Source organism: Phalacrocorax aristotelis, chromosome 2 (assembly GCF_949628215.1).
Source record: "Phalacrocorax aristotelis chromosome 2, bGulAri2.1, whole genome shotgun sequence".
Lineage (NCBI taxonomy): Eukaryota > Metazoa > Chordata > Aves > Suliformes > Phalacrocoracidae > Phalacrocorax > Phalacrocorax aristotelis.
Window position 1 is genome coordinate 56503310 of NC_134277.1, and position 13365 is coordinate 56516674.

At 38.5% G+C, this 13365-nt stretch overlaps 1 protein-coding gene across 6 annotated transcripts in view; it reads left to right on the forward strand.

Moving 5' to 3' along the window:
* Window positions 1-13365, forward strand: part of CDK13 (cyclin dependent kinase 13) — a 45642-nt gene that overhangs the window by 17142 nt on the left and 15135 nt on the right. For all 6 annotated transcript variants that reach the window (XM_075083695.1, XM_075083697.1, XM_075083698.1 and 3 more), the window contains exons 5-6: window positions 1600-1770; window positions 10964-11153. In XM_075083695.1, coding sequence (XP_074939796.1) covers window positions 1600-1770; window positions 10964-11153 — 361 coding nt within the window. The remainder of the gene's footprint in view (window positions 1-1599; window positions 1771-10963; window positions 11154-13365) is intronic.

The following is a 13365-nucleotide window of genomic DNA, read 5'->3' on the forward strand; positions in this document are numbered from 1 at the left end:
ATGTCTCTGATAGTCACTAGCTGAGAGCAGGAAGAGCTGCTGTGCAGTGCAGCCCTAAAGTGTTGCATATTGGGTATTTTTCTTGCAATGTGACTTTACAACAGTGACAAAATTTTAAAATTTCACATTAAACTGTTGCTCAAATGAGCAAGCAGTCACCACTGCGATACTTAATAATGTTGCCACTACTTCTCAATAGATAATGCATTGAAACTGATTCTTCATGTGGGCTGTACGTTGCTTGAGCATTTTGTGTTCCGTTAGTAGTTCTTTCTGTGACGGCTTGCCCTTCTGGCTGATTTGTGCCTGCTTTGAATGCTGGATAACTTTCTACCTCAGTAGTAACTGAATCACATAGGATCACATACCAGCCACAGTTCCTTTTTTTCTGATTTCCGGAAAAATGAAAAGTGTAATTATAATTCCTTCTTCATTCTCCGCCTGTGCTTGTCTCTTAATTTGCAAACTTAAGAACTAAAGTTGAACTGTCACAGATTTTATTTTTTACCTTCTACCTTAGGAACCATTGCAAATCATTGTTAAGAGCTTCTTCCTGCTCTCCTGCGATTCAGTTCTTCACACATTTTACTTTTTAATCCTGTCATAACCATGTTGCCTCTTCAGCAAGCTTCGGGTTATTTGTGTGTGGCAGTCATTTCTCCAGTAGAAGTTGTTGCTTTCTGTATTCAGTGGGTCCATACAGTTATAGCAAACCTTCTGTCAGCTTTGGATTCAGATCCTATGTGGAGTGGCATTGTGGCCTTTGAGATACCTTATAACAAGCTGTGCAATGGGCTTTCAAAGCAAGTGGACGTTGTGTCATACTGGAATGTGATCTACTGTATTTGTCATATACATTGGTGTAGGATAAGTCCTTTTTAGAGCTAACAAAGATATCTCTGCTGTCAATAAACTTCCCAGACACAGCAATAAACTTAGAAGAACAAAATGGTTGAGCTGACATACAGTCTTTAGATATCCTCCATCATTCTATGAGAAGATCGTGCTCCTGCTGTTTTGCAGAATCTAGGTTCAATTCAGCCCAGCCTGCAGTAAAATAATAAGGAAAATTTCTCCTCACTGTAAACATGGCAGTGACACTTCTGTTGCAGAAAGTATACTCATGAATTTGAGAACTCTTGTGTTGTCTGCCTCATATCTTCAACTATGTAGCATTTCTAGCTAGATATATGCATTCTCACCTGTGGTGATGTAGTAATAAGAAATCCAGAGCAGACACAGGCCTCTGTCTCTGAAGTTGCTGTTGGTAATCGCTACTATATGGGGATTTATTGATAGACCCAGTGTGGAGTATCAGGATACAGGTGGGTGAGGTATACAGGAGGAACAAGACAGAACTTACAGTGGGTAGCTGAAAATTCTCATTTATACTTTTGCTTCTTCATGGGATTGTTTCCCACCAGTGGTTAATTCTGTTTCCATTCAGCATAGTGTTTGGTGCAGGCATCAAAATGGTAACTGTTTAATCCATTCAGAAATAACAAATGGGAAGGGTTTTAAAAACAAACGAGCAAACCCAATAGTAAATTCCATAGTTTGGTTTTTAATCTTCATGTTTTTATTTAAATTTTCTCTTAGGGGAAATGGTGGCGCTAAAGAAAGTACGACTGGACAATGAAAAGGAAGGGTTTCCAATTACAGCTATTCGGGAGATTAAGATTCTTCGACAGCTTAATCACCAAAGCATTATCAACATGAAGGAAATAGTGACAGATAAGGAAGATGCTTTAGACTTCAAGAAGGACAAAGGTATGTAGGCTAACACAGGCGTAACTCTTTCTGGTCCCGTTCTTAGTACAGTAGTCTGCTACACTGAACTCAAGTTAAGCTTCATTGAAAAATATGTTTGCAAAACATGGTGCTTGACAAGGGGTTTTAATTTTGATTTAATTAGTAATAGAAGTCCTTTATGTAACTCAGCTATGCCTTTTGCTCATAGAAACATTTTTGTGAAAATTTTGTGGGGTAAAAGGTTTATTATTTGATTCCAGTTTTGCTGGAGAAGAACAGATGTCTGACTCCTGACACAGATCAGGGAGGGTAGCAACAATAGGAAGCTCTTAACTGTGAGCTTTTTTAGCCTTTTGTTTTCTTTGTAGTAGTTTATCATATCGTTTAGAGTATTGTAGGCTCAGTGCTGAAGAGGTGTTTTTCATTGTAGGCCTTGGTTTTATTTGAATTGTGCGTCAGTTGTTTTTTTCATAACCGGGCACATGTGTCTTGAAGGCTAGAAGAAGGGTAAATGAAACAAATGAAAAGCGTGATTTGTGTGGTTGTGGTGGTGGCGTTTTTCCCCAAATTGAAGGCATGCAGACTTCTACTCTTTTGGTTCCTTCAGTGTTAAGCTTGGCTTGTTTGAGTTATTGCAACCTCAAGCAAACAGGGTGGAACTCATGCAGTGTTGTTGCACGGTACTTTTGATATTGGAGTGGTCGTTTTGTCATGGGACGCCATTTCCTTTTAAGTGCCAGTCTTATAAACCTATCACTTTGGGGTATTTTAGTGTCCTGTGGGCAATTTGATACATGGTTTGGCTGAGGAGGTTGTTTGGAATGTGGTACCTGGGCTTCATCCCTGCTCTCCCTCCCTGAGTTTCTGTACAGCATGCCTGGCACCAGTGCGGGTTGAAAACACTGTATGTACTGCATAGCCAGCAGAAACACCAGGTGACGTCATGATGAGTCAGATGATGGCTGTCAAAATTAAGCAGGGGAGGGAGTTTGGGTTTTTTTCCTATCATCTTGAGAAAGTATAATAACTTGAAGGCTATACAGCACTAACAGGCTTTTTTATTGTGTTTAAGAGTAGGAAGCATGTTGCAAAAGAGTTTCTCTAGATATGTGTGGGTTCGGTGGTTGGTGCCCACTCTGAACCCTCACAGTCTGCAACAGCCAGTTTAGGCTTTTCATGTGAATCTTGTACTGTGTTTTAATTAGGTCTAACCCACTTGGCTAATGAGACTACACTGAGCCTTGACTTAATAGTTAATGACTCATTAATGAATTTTCTCCCTTTCTGGTTGGTGGCATGTCTAGGATTGAATTGTAAATTTTTTTTGTGTACTTCAAACTGTGTGTCTCATTAATTTCAAATGCATTTTTTTTGTCCAAGTCTGTATTTGTGCTTTTGATACTGCTTTCAATTTAATTTCTGTTTCTTATTTAACAGCTTATTAAAAAAATTACATTTTCGAAAATTTGCAAGGGAAGGGGCTTCTCTGGAGATGCTAGAATGAAATTAGTTTCTGGTAGTCTTTTGAAAGCATTGGCATGATAATGAGACTGTTATTATGACTTGTCTGTGAAAAGATGGAAGATTTTTTTTTTTCAGGCACCCCATTCTGTATTTCTCTAATGAGTAGTTCATTGTGAGATGGGGATTTACAGCTGAGACGTGGTCAAATTGTAGTCTACACAGGGAAGGAGTGCAAGTGGGAGGAAGCTTGGTCATTTTCACTGTAAACCATTGCAAACACAAAAGTAGGCTGCTTGGCTTAAAAAAAACCGTTATGAAAGCAGTAGTGATGTCTTTGAGCTTCAAGTAGATGCAAAGTGTTTTGCCCTCTGAACATGCTTATGCTTAATGTATGTCATATGTGCTTATATTAGCTTTGAAATACAGCTCTTACAAAACCCTGCCGGTACACCCATTTGTAAAAGTAGGGAATGAGAACATTTCTGCCAACACATGTTCCTCTAGTTAATAGGAGTAACGTTAATTTTGTGTTTAAGGATACCTGTCATATCCTGACCTATTACTCATCTACTTATTCACTTAAGTTTTTTTGGTGGTTGTTTTTTCGTTGTTGTTGTATCTCAGTAGTTTAAAATGCAGCAGATTTAGTTTCCTGACACTTGTGTAAATATTGGGCACATTTTGTACAGTACTTGTTTTAAAGATGCTTTTTCAGATAGTAACATTGGCCTGAAAACCAGCAATGGCTTGGCTTGTACAACGTTGTCCTGATACTTTAAGCTGTGCTATGTGTATTTAAGTGACATAATCCTATGTCTTCCACACTTCTGAGCATCTGGCTTGTCTCAATATTTTAAAAGGCATTTTATTTTTAAAGAAAATGGAAGAAAAAGTATATCTGTGTTTTATTCTGGCCAGCTTAGGGTGTAAGTTTAATGATAGGAACAACTTTTAATACATAGGATTGGTTTTAGTCTTTCTAGACCAACCACTAGTAAAGGAAATGTAACGCACTGAAGCAGAGCTGTACACATGTTACAAGGATATTTCCATCAGTAGAAATACAGCACATCAGACAGCACAATTGTTTGCATAGGTTAGGCACATAAACAGCTGAGTGGCCAGTACATGGGTCTGCTATACTGAAGATCTGAAGTTTTTAGTTTTGCAGTCCTCATTATGTGTGAGACAAGTTTGATGACAAAGTTGGAGAACAGCATTACTGATTACTAACTGGTAATGTAACATCTTGATTCTAAGGCACCATTCTGCTGGGTAAAATGTATACATAGGGTGTGGCAAGGAGGAGTATCCATTTTGTATGTTTCTCATGTAGGCTTTTCTCCCCTACCTATCATTCAGAGAGAGCTAGAGGAACACATAAGCTTGGGGATGGGAACACATGACTCAGTTTGTATTCTGCCTTGTGTGTGTATCTGCATAACAGCTGACTTAACAGTATGTTCAGCAGACATTTTTTTAAACCTCCTCTGCTTCTCTCAGGACATAAAGCCTCATTTGACTTAATAGCACTGATGACCTATAATTTCCATTCAATTTTTCCTAAAATCTCAGAACTCTAGTTGTTTTTGTTGGAAATGTTTTCTTCTAGTGAGCTAGTGAAGGAGCAATTGTGGGTGTCAGTCTCCGACAGTAGTAGAAGGAGCCCGACACTGTTGGTGCTTATGACCAAGTCTGCTGGCAACTAAACTTTCCTTCACTTTTCCTTTTTGTTCGCTTGATGGTAGTTCAGATTAATTGGAGTTCATATTGGAGTTCATGGTAATAAACTTCATGTCGTCTTGGAGCAGAGTTTGGGGCAGGAGGATTGTGCTTTGCAGGAGCTCTTAAGTTTCTTGTAGCTTGTTGGGTTTTTTTGGTTTTTTTTGTGTGTTTTTTTTTTTTGTCTGAGAAAGTTTGTGTGATGTTCCCTGGGCAACTGTAATTGAAGAAAACAAGATCTAAAGCAGAAGTTGAAAACAAAGAGCTATTTCCTATGTATATTCAAATCTATACACCTCATAAGCTAAGTTAGTTCAGCCACTTCAGTTTTAAAGTGGATCATTGGAAAAAAGGCCCTTCTTAGTTTGGCCTTTTGTCAGCTCTGGTTTGTTTTCTCAGTGTGTCTGTAACTTATACGATTTGGGTGTGTCTCTCTTTTTTTTTTTTTTTTTTTTTTCCCCTCTGGGTACCTGACATGGTCATTCACTTCTCAGTTGCCTCTTTATCAGCTAGAAGCTGTTTGCAAGTGCTCAACAGTCTAGCTATGAGACTGCCATGATCTCTGTTTACTAAACATGTGGAGAGTGCCTGACTTAGCTTTTGTTGCTGTGAATATAAAACCAGTAGGTGTACTGACTGATGTCTCCTCTTTTTGACTGGAAGAGGCATTTTTAATAGCAGACCTCAGGGAGGATGTAAAAGTTTGCATGGGAGACTGTAATAAAAAAGATCTGGTTAACATAGCAGCTTGTTTGTTTGGGTTTTCTTGTGTTCCCCCCGCCCCTCCCCTGTGTGGTTTGAACTCAGTGTTTATCTTAACAGTGCTGTAGTACACGTGCCAAAATGACACCGACACTGACTCTGTGGTACATTGTTGTATAACTAGCAGGTTACTTTCTCACAGCTGTCAAGGAGTACTTAGTCTGTCTGAAAGCTTGTGGTTTGGAAGGAGTCTGACAGCAATCATGTAGTATCAGAGGGTACTTCACTACAGGGTTCCTTCTCTACTTGCAGCTAGCTTTATCTGGGTTTCCTGGGAAGCTGAGTAAAACCAAACCGATCTGAATTTCAGAAACTTCTAATGATCTACAGCTTGCTTTGCTGCTCCCAAAATAGCTGATAGAAACTTCGTACCCGAATTGTTTTCATGCTGCAGCTAAGTTATCAAGCATAGTCTGACTGCTTGAGTGGCGCTTCCCGTTTGTGCGTGCTGGACTGGACTCTGGTCTGGAATGAGAGCTGACCTAATTGTGTGGCTTTTCAACTTGATCCATGTTATGGCAAAATCAGAAAAATCCCTGATTGCTAGACAAAGATTTTTGATAAGTTTGGTTTACTTTTCCTCTGCTTTGAAGTGTTTTGTTTGGTTTCTTATTTCCCTATAGTACAAGATGAAACAAGGACAGTGTTTAGTCCCAGGGCTTCTGTCTGCCCTTGGCTGGTACGCCTATTTCAGAACATGTTTCTGTGTATGTAGGATTTGGGTTGGATTTGTTTCAAGAGGAGAATGCGCAATGGGAGAATAATACTGTCATCCAATAAAAAGTTTATATTAATATTGGATTAAAAAAAAGACAAGTTCTGGTTTTATTAGACGAAATTTGTCTTAAATGGTAAGTTTTGTGATATCTAAATGGAAAAATTGGTATAGCAGTGATGCTTTCTTTAGTCAGTGGCTATGCCTTTATTTGGTGTTTCACAAATTAGGAAATATGTTTGTAAAACGTGAGTAGAAAGAAAAGATGAATGTTTAAGGGACTTTAAGGAATTTAAATGTAAGGAACTTCAAGGAATTGCTGGACAAGGTTGTTAGTTTTCAAGCTGTATTTGATCAAATTGTGTTTAATACTGTCTTGGAATATAGTGTATCATGAGTACTGGAAGAGAAATGTTAAGGAAATGGAAGAGTAAATATAATCCAATTATCTTTAATCAATCAAGGGGGGAAATAATCTGTATATTGCCTAGAAGAAGCTGAGGAGGCTTATTCGCAAAATGAAAATGTGATGGAGTTTCATTCTGAACAGTGAGTACAGCACAAAACATTGAAAACCTGTTCAACAACTCAGCATTGTACATACCATGCACTGAACAAGGCAGGGTTCCTTTTTTAATTTTTTAAAGCATTTTTGTATTTCAAGATAGTATTGTGGTGTTACACAAGGATTGAAATAAAATTTGCACATAGTAAGTCACCTCTGGTCTCCCGATTCCTCTGATCTGTATGTAATCATGTTTTGAGATACCCCAAACACCTTCCTTAAATTTCATTTGGAAAATTTTCACTTAAAAGCTGTCATCTATGTAGTCTTTTGGATCATTCTCCCCTCCTGCTCCTTCCCTACCCCAGCCTGAAGCACTCGTATCTTACTTCGGGAACAAATGTGTAACTTGATGTCCTGCTTTGTTGGATCTGTGTGGTTTGATGACAGTCCACAAAAATCCAGAGCCTGCCTGTGTCACAAAAATGCAAAGTATGTTTTGTTAGGGTTTTTGGCCCCTCAGAAAATCCTTTGTTTATTACAGATCATTGGTGCCATGTTTTGCTGAGTTACCAGTTTTGTATGCATAGCTTTACAGCATTATACCCCAGTTCATTTTGTGTTTTGGTTAAGAAAACTGCTACTGTTAGAGCTCCATGACTTGAAATATATGAACAGGAGGAGGAGATCTGTTAATCCTTTAATTATTCTAAACCAGGATCTCACTTTGACCCTTATCTATCTTAACTGACAAAACAGTCAAAACCAGGAACTTTTCTAATTGCAGGCAAAAGGAGTAAGGTGCAGATTGTTTCCATCTGTGTTAGTCTCCTTTATTTGTTGTGTACCTTCTGAATAGATTTAGCTGCTATCTCTTACGCCATCTTCAGAAGTAGGCAATATTACTGCTGTTCAGCTGTTCCAGCTGCTGCTCCATCAACATACAGTGACATTAAGGTTTCTTATTATCTCAGTAGATGAAGGAATGGAGTTGAGCTGCGTGGTATTAGCAAAGGAAATGGGGCATCCAGGAGATAAACCCCTTGTTAGCGCTTTGTTGCAGCATGTGGAAATGGACAATAGGCTGCCTCCCACCCCACAGGTACTTACTTATTGGGAAGTGTAGGTCTTTAACATAACCAACAGTAAGATGAGTAATGTTAAAGTCGAATGAGTAATTCTGCATTCATTTGAATTGTATGTGCTTCACTATAACAGAGCTTTAGGGGTTTTTATGACACTGCTTCCACAAATGTGGATATTGGGCAAAGCTAGCATGAAACAAAAGGGTCACTTTAAAATGTAATCTCCAAGTTATTGAAAGTCTTGGCCTCATAAAGGAATTTTTCTGTTAGATTTTCCTTTTTGATAAATGGGTATTTGTGTGGCATTTGTTTTGACTGAACTAAAGGATGCTGTAAACTTGAACTCGGACTGTGCTCTAGTAAGCAAACTGCTGACTGTGCATAGTTCACCTGTGAAGTCTTCCATGACTGTTTTCTTCTTCCTGAATATCTATAGCTCCTTTCCATGTTATGAAGGATCAAATTCCCTGACCTGAGGAAAATCAATGGAGATTTGAAATTATCAAGGGGAATAATGTAACTCTTGTGTTGACCAAAACTGTAGATCTCTATCAGAAAAGGGCACTATGTTTGTCTCGAAATAAACTAATAGAAGTTTCACTTCAGTTTGCTTTGATACTTTTTTTGCAGCTACAATCACTTCTAAATACAGTTTGAATAATAATGAAAATCAGGTTTTAACGGTTAGACTGCCAAGGCTACTAGACTAATTTTAATAGTTTCTCATAACCGGGGAAGAAGATTCAGCTTTGACAGGTTTTCTTTTTAAAACAAATTTGAACATTGTATAATATGTCTGGAGTAAATAGGTAGTAATGCACAAGTGTAATGGATCTGTGCGTTTGCTCTTGCTCTGTTATGGAAGGAACATTTAGCATTTATACTGTTCTAGCGTATGTTTCTTAGAGTTGCAGAGAATATAAATAATTGGATGTCAGCTCCCAGGTACAACCCTGTTTTACTTACGAATTGTCTCCATTGTCAGCTTTCCTTCTAGCATGAGGGTATCAATTGTGATTGCTTGTTACAAATAGTGGTGAAAAATCTGGGGAGCTAGTGGCAGAGCAAGAAATTGCTCAAGGCATGGAGCCTGCTTTGCATATAAACAAGGCTGTGTTCAGCTGTTCTCACTAAATAGGTCTGCAATCCTACTAACCCTTCCCAGTCTTTCTCCTTGTCATGTACACACAGTGTAGCCTGCTACCATGACAGAGTTAACTTCCCTTTGTATTCCAGAGCAAGACAATACCAAGATCATTTGTATTCAATTTTGTTGAGCTGACATCCTCTGGAGGGCATATCTAGATTATTCTGGCACTGCAGCATAAATATCAGGTGTTTTGTTTCAAGGCATTTTAAAATATGTCATAGTTCATACTCAGCAGTTGGCAGTGAAGTAGCTCTAACACCAGCTTGCCAGCTATCTTGTTCTGAAAGATCAAGATGAGCCTCTGTGCTTTTACCACACTGAACTTGTGAACTGCATTGGCGAACTCAGTTATGCAGGGTAACACAGCAGATTTTTGGTTCTTCATTGCTCTTAATACCCCTTTCTTTCCTTTTTAAATGGTGAGATTGGGTTGTACCTGCTTGATTTACCTCCTGCTCCACCTCCTCTGTACACACACCAGCAGGGGTATTTTATGATCAGTATTTTGCTTCCTCTGTGACATACAGCAGGACCAAAGGACCTAAAGGAAAAACAATGAACTCTGTATTATGCAACGGGCTGTGGTTCAGCTGCTCTATGCTGTTCTTTGTTACAAGTTTAACATTTACTGTATGAGTAATCTTTTTTCTGTTTGTTACATAGCAGATGGATTTAGCACTCTTTCTTCCCTTTTCAGCTACTGCAAAAGAAACCAAGTCAGTTCATTAGAATTTGGCCACGTGTGTGTGTGTATGTTCTGGCAAGCTTACTTCTCATGATTGCTCCAAGACTTTCACTATGGAATGGTGAATGGAAATTTTATTTAGGAACTAGAACCTGTAATGAGTTCTTGTTGGGCAGAAGCTATTTGTACTTCAGAGTGGTAGCTTTAAAATCTCTTTGGAGGAGACTTTTGAAAAAGGAAGGTAGAGAGACCCACTTGAATGTGGTTTCTGCAATGCCAGCAGTGCTCTGCAGGGACTGCAGTGTCTTCTCTGCCCCAGAGTTAAGAAGGGGAAGAATTAAGTACTGAAAAGTACATTCTACTGAGAATGGTTGTGCTAGAGGTTAGTTATTGCTGCTTCTGAAGCACTCAGCACTTTTCCTCTTTAAGAATACTTTGAGATATATATATCTTAGAGCCTTGGCTTTAGTAGTTTTATTTGTGGAATTACATGGGCTAACGTGAGATAAGACCAGATTCTATTATGCTTAATGTATGTTTGTGGCAACTTGGAATATGAACTCCATCTTTGCAGAGCTGCTGTTGCTAGTAGGTTAGTTCTGCTTGCTCATTTTGTTTTGTCCTATAGGTATTTTTAGTCTGAGAGGGGCAGGCTTATTTTTGACCCGATTCCACACTGAAAGCTTAAAATCAGTCACCGAATCATGACATATGAACTAATGCTGTGCATATTTTGTTTCTAGATTTCTCCCCAAATTTTACATGGTGAATATTAACCCAGTTAATTTTTCTTTAAACGAAATGGATGGAGATTGAGAGCCATAGGGAGAGTACACGTCCAGCTAGATTAAAGTGCCACGTGGTAGCATTATATTTGTTTTCACAAATATTTGACTAGTATAATTGTTTACATGGAAAAACAATTTTATGAAAACGTTTTAACTGCACTATATTTCATTACTGTTATTGGACATGAGGTACAGCTATAAATATTATTGCAGAGAATGTAAACAGTTGTTTGAAAAATACTTCCAACTTTCAAAAGTAGGGAGCAGCAATGCTTTTAGACTGCTGTTAAACCAATTTTCTCTGTTTCTCCTACCCTTTCCCTTTCTTTTCCTAGGTGCATTTTACCTGGTATTTGAATATATGGACCATGACTTGATGGGACTGCTGGAATCTGGTTTGGTTCATTTTAATGAAAACCATATTAAATCTTTTATGAGACAGCTGATGGAGGGCTTGGCCTATTGTCATAAGAAGAACTTTTTGCACAGAGATATCAAATGTTCAAATATTCTACTAAATAACAGGTATGGATATTACTTAAAGTATGTAAAAAATATTGTATGTTAACAACACCTTTAAATCTTTCTTTTAATCGTCACAGTTCATCTATGTTAAGTAATAAGCAAATCCTTTTTTTTGATTGCCTAGTTGCTTTAAAATCAGTTGTAAAATATTAATCCAGTAACATTACTGCTTGACACTGAATCCTGCAATTGTTTGTTAGACTTCTCTGTGTTAAAACAGCAGGATTAAAACTTGAATCTTTTAGGTCAGAGTATGGGGGAAATTATCTAAGTTCAAATATATTAAAACAGAATTTTAGGACGTATGCATTTGACGTGTATTCTTTTTGCCATCTCATTTCAAGATGAAGTGTGGCAAGGCTGGTTCTTTATGACAATTCCGAGGTCCTCATCTTCATCAGTCAGGATAATGCTTTAAAAGAATGTTCCATCAGGCATGTTCAAACATGCTTTGGCTTGCTGTTATAGCCATAATCAAATGAGGAGAAGAATTTGTTTCTTACTACTTTAACCACTTTTTAATTACAAATCATATTAGTAAACATGCTTTTGTTAGTGTGCAACAGCAGCATATAAAACGCCTGTGTGTGAAGATAGCGGATAGCTTCAGTACAGAACTGTTCATCAAATCCAGCAGTACTACTGCCAGGGAGCAACTGTAAGAGTGAGGTTTATAACAGCAAAAAAGAGTATCTTTACAGAGCAGGTAGTTGGCTTCTGGGATTTGTTGTCACGGGAGGTTTTCTGGGTAGTGTCAGGAGATTCAGAAAGCTGAGACACATTCATGGACAGGATTATTAACACCTGGTAAAGGGAATGGCCAGGTATACCTGTTTTAGCATCCTTAACACAGTGATTGTGGGTGGTGGTGACAAGTACAAGGAAGATGAGCCCTGAAGTGAGCAGGTTCACTTGTTCTCCCTAAAAGTCTGCTGCTACTGTTGGAGACAAAATACTGGGCAAAATGGGTCAAGGGTCTCTTTTGGTAGGGCCCTAGTTTTGTCCCAGTTTTCTCCAAACTAAATTGTCCATTTTTTCCTCTTCTTTCTTTTCTTATAATGAATTAACATTAGACTATTTTCAGCTCCGGATCCCACCACAGACTTGCCAGATTATGATACAGGCTCTTAAACAGATGTACACATGCTGCCGCATCACTCACTGTGCCAACACACCTAATCTTGCTTGCCTCCTAATCTCTAGTGGTGGTGCTGTCTCTGTGCACCTTTGGGAACTCAGAGGCTGAAGTGTAACGTGACAGTGGGGAAGAGTGCGTTATGGTACAGGCGGAGCTTTCTGCCATACTGTGCTCTCTCCAATCCAGGATACTGAGTTTTTTTCCCCTAGGATATTTTTTGAGCATCCTTAAAGGTTTCCACTGGAAGAAGGAAAAGTTAATGGTTAATCTGAATAATTTTAAGCCAATGCTTCTAAAATCCCATTTCCAGTTACAGCCTGAAGCCAAACACATGGGTTACGTACTTTTTTGATAAGCAACTTAAATGGCTTTGCTCAAAAACATGCTCTCTGAGGAATAAGCATGTAAATTTAAGGGGAGCATTTCTTGGTTTATGGGGGTTCTCCAAGTGTCATAGCAATTCCAAGCACACATCTGAGGGGAAAAATGGAATGGAAACTATAACCTGTATTTTTATTATCACAAAATGGTCATTCTTACATACATCAGCAAGTCTTGCCCTAATTTGATAAAATAAAATGTATTTAAAAGTGACATTTGCAGTTATTTGAAAGTTACAGGAGTTTTAAAAGCTCATAAGTACAGAAAAACAAAAACCCCATGTAACATTCCAACATTCATTTCATGTATTAAAGAAGCCTGTGGATAGCTTCCTGTTTAAATCTCCCAGATGGTGGGAGTTTCTGGTCACTGAGCCAGTGCCTTTTAGCTGCGGAGACTGCCAGGCTAGAGCTCTGTATCTTCTACTCCTCCCCTCATAGATGGGAAAACTCAAGAAGGGGTTAGGGGTTGTGTCATTCAGCAAGTTGGCTGCTGTCAAAAATAGAAGCCCTTATCTGGCTGATCACCCTGATTTAAACTTGCAAGAGCAGAGCAGGACTTTTACAGTTTCCTAGAAGGAAGTATGAGTTCTGGTGGTAGTTGTACAAATGCTTATGCTAGCAGTAAGGCATGAGAAAACAGTAGTTTCCTCCCTCGGTGCTTTCCTGCAGAGTTCCTAATTTCAGTATTTTA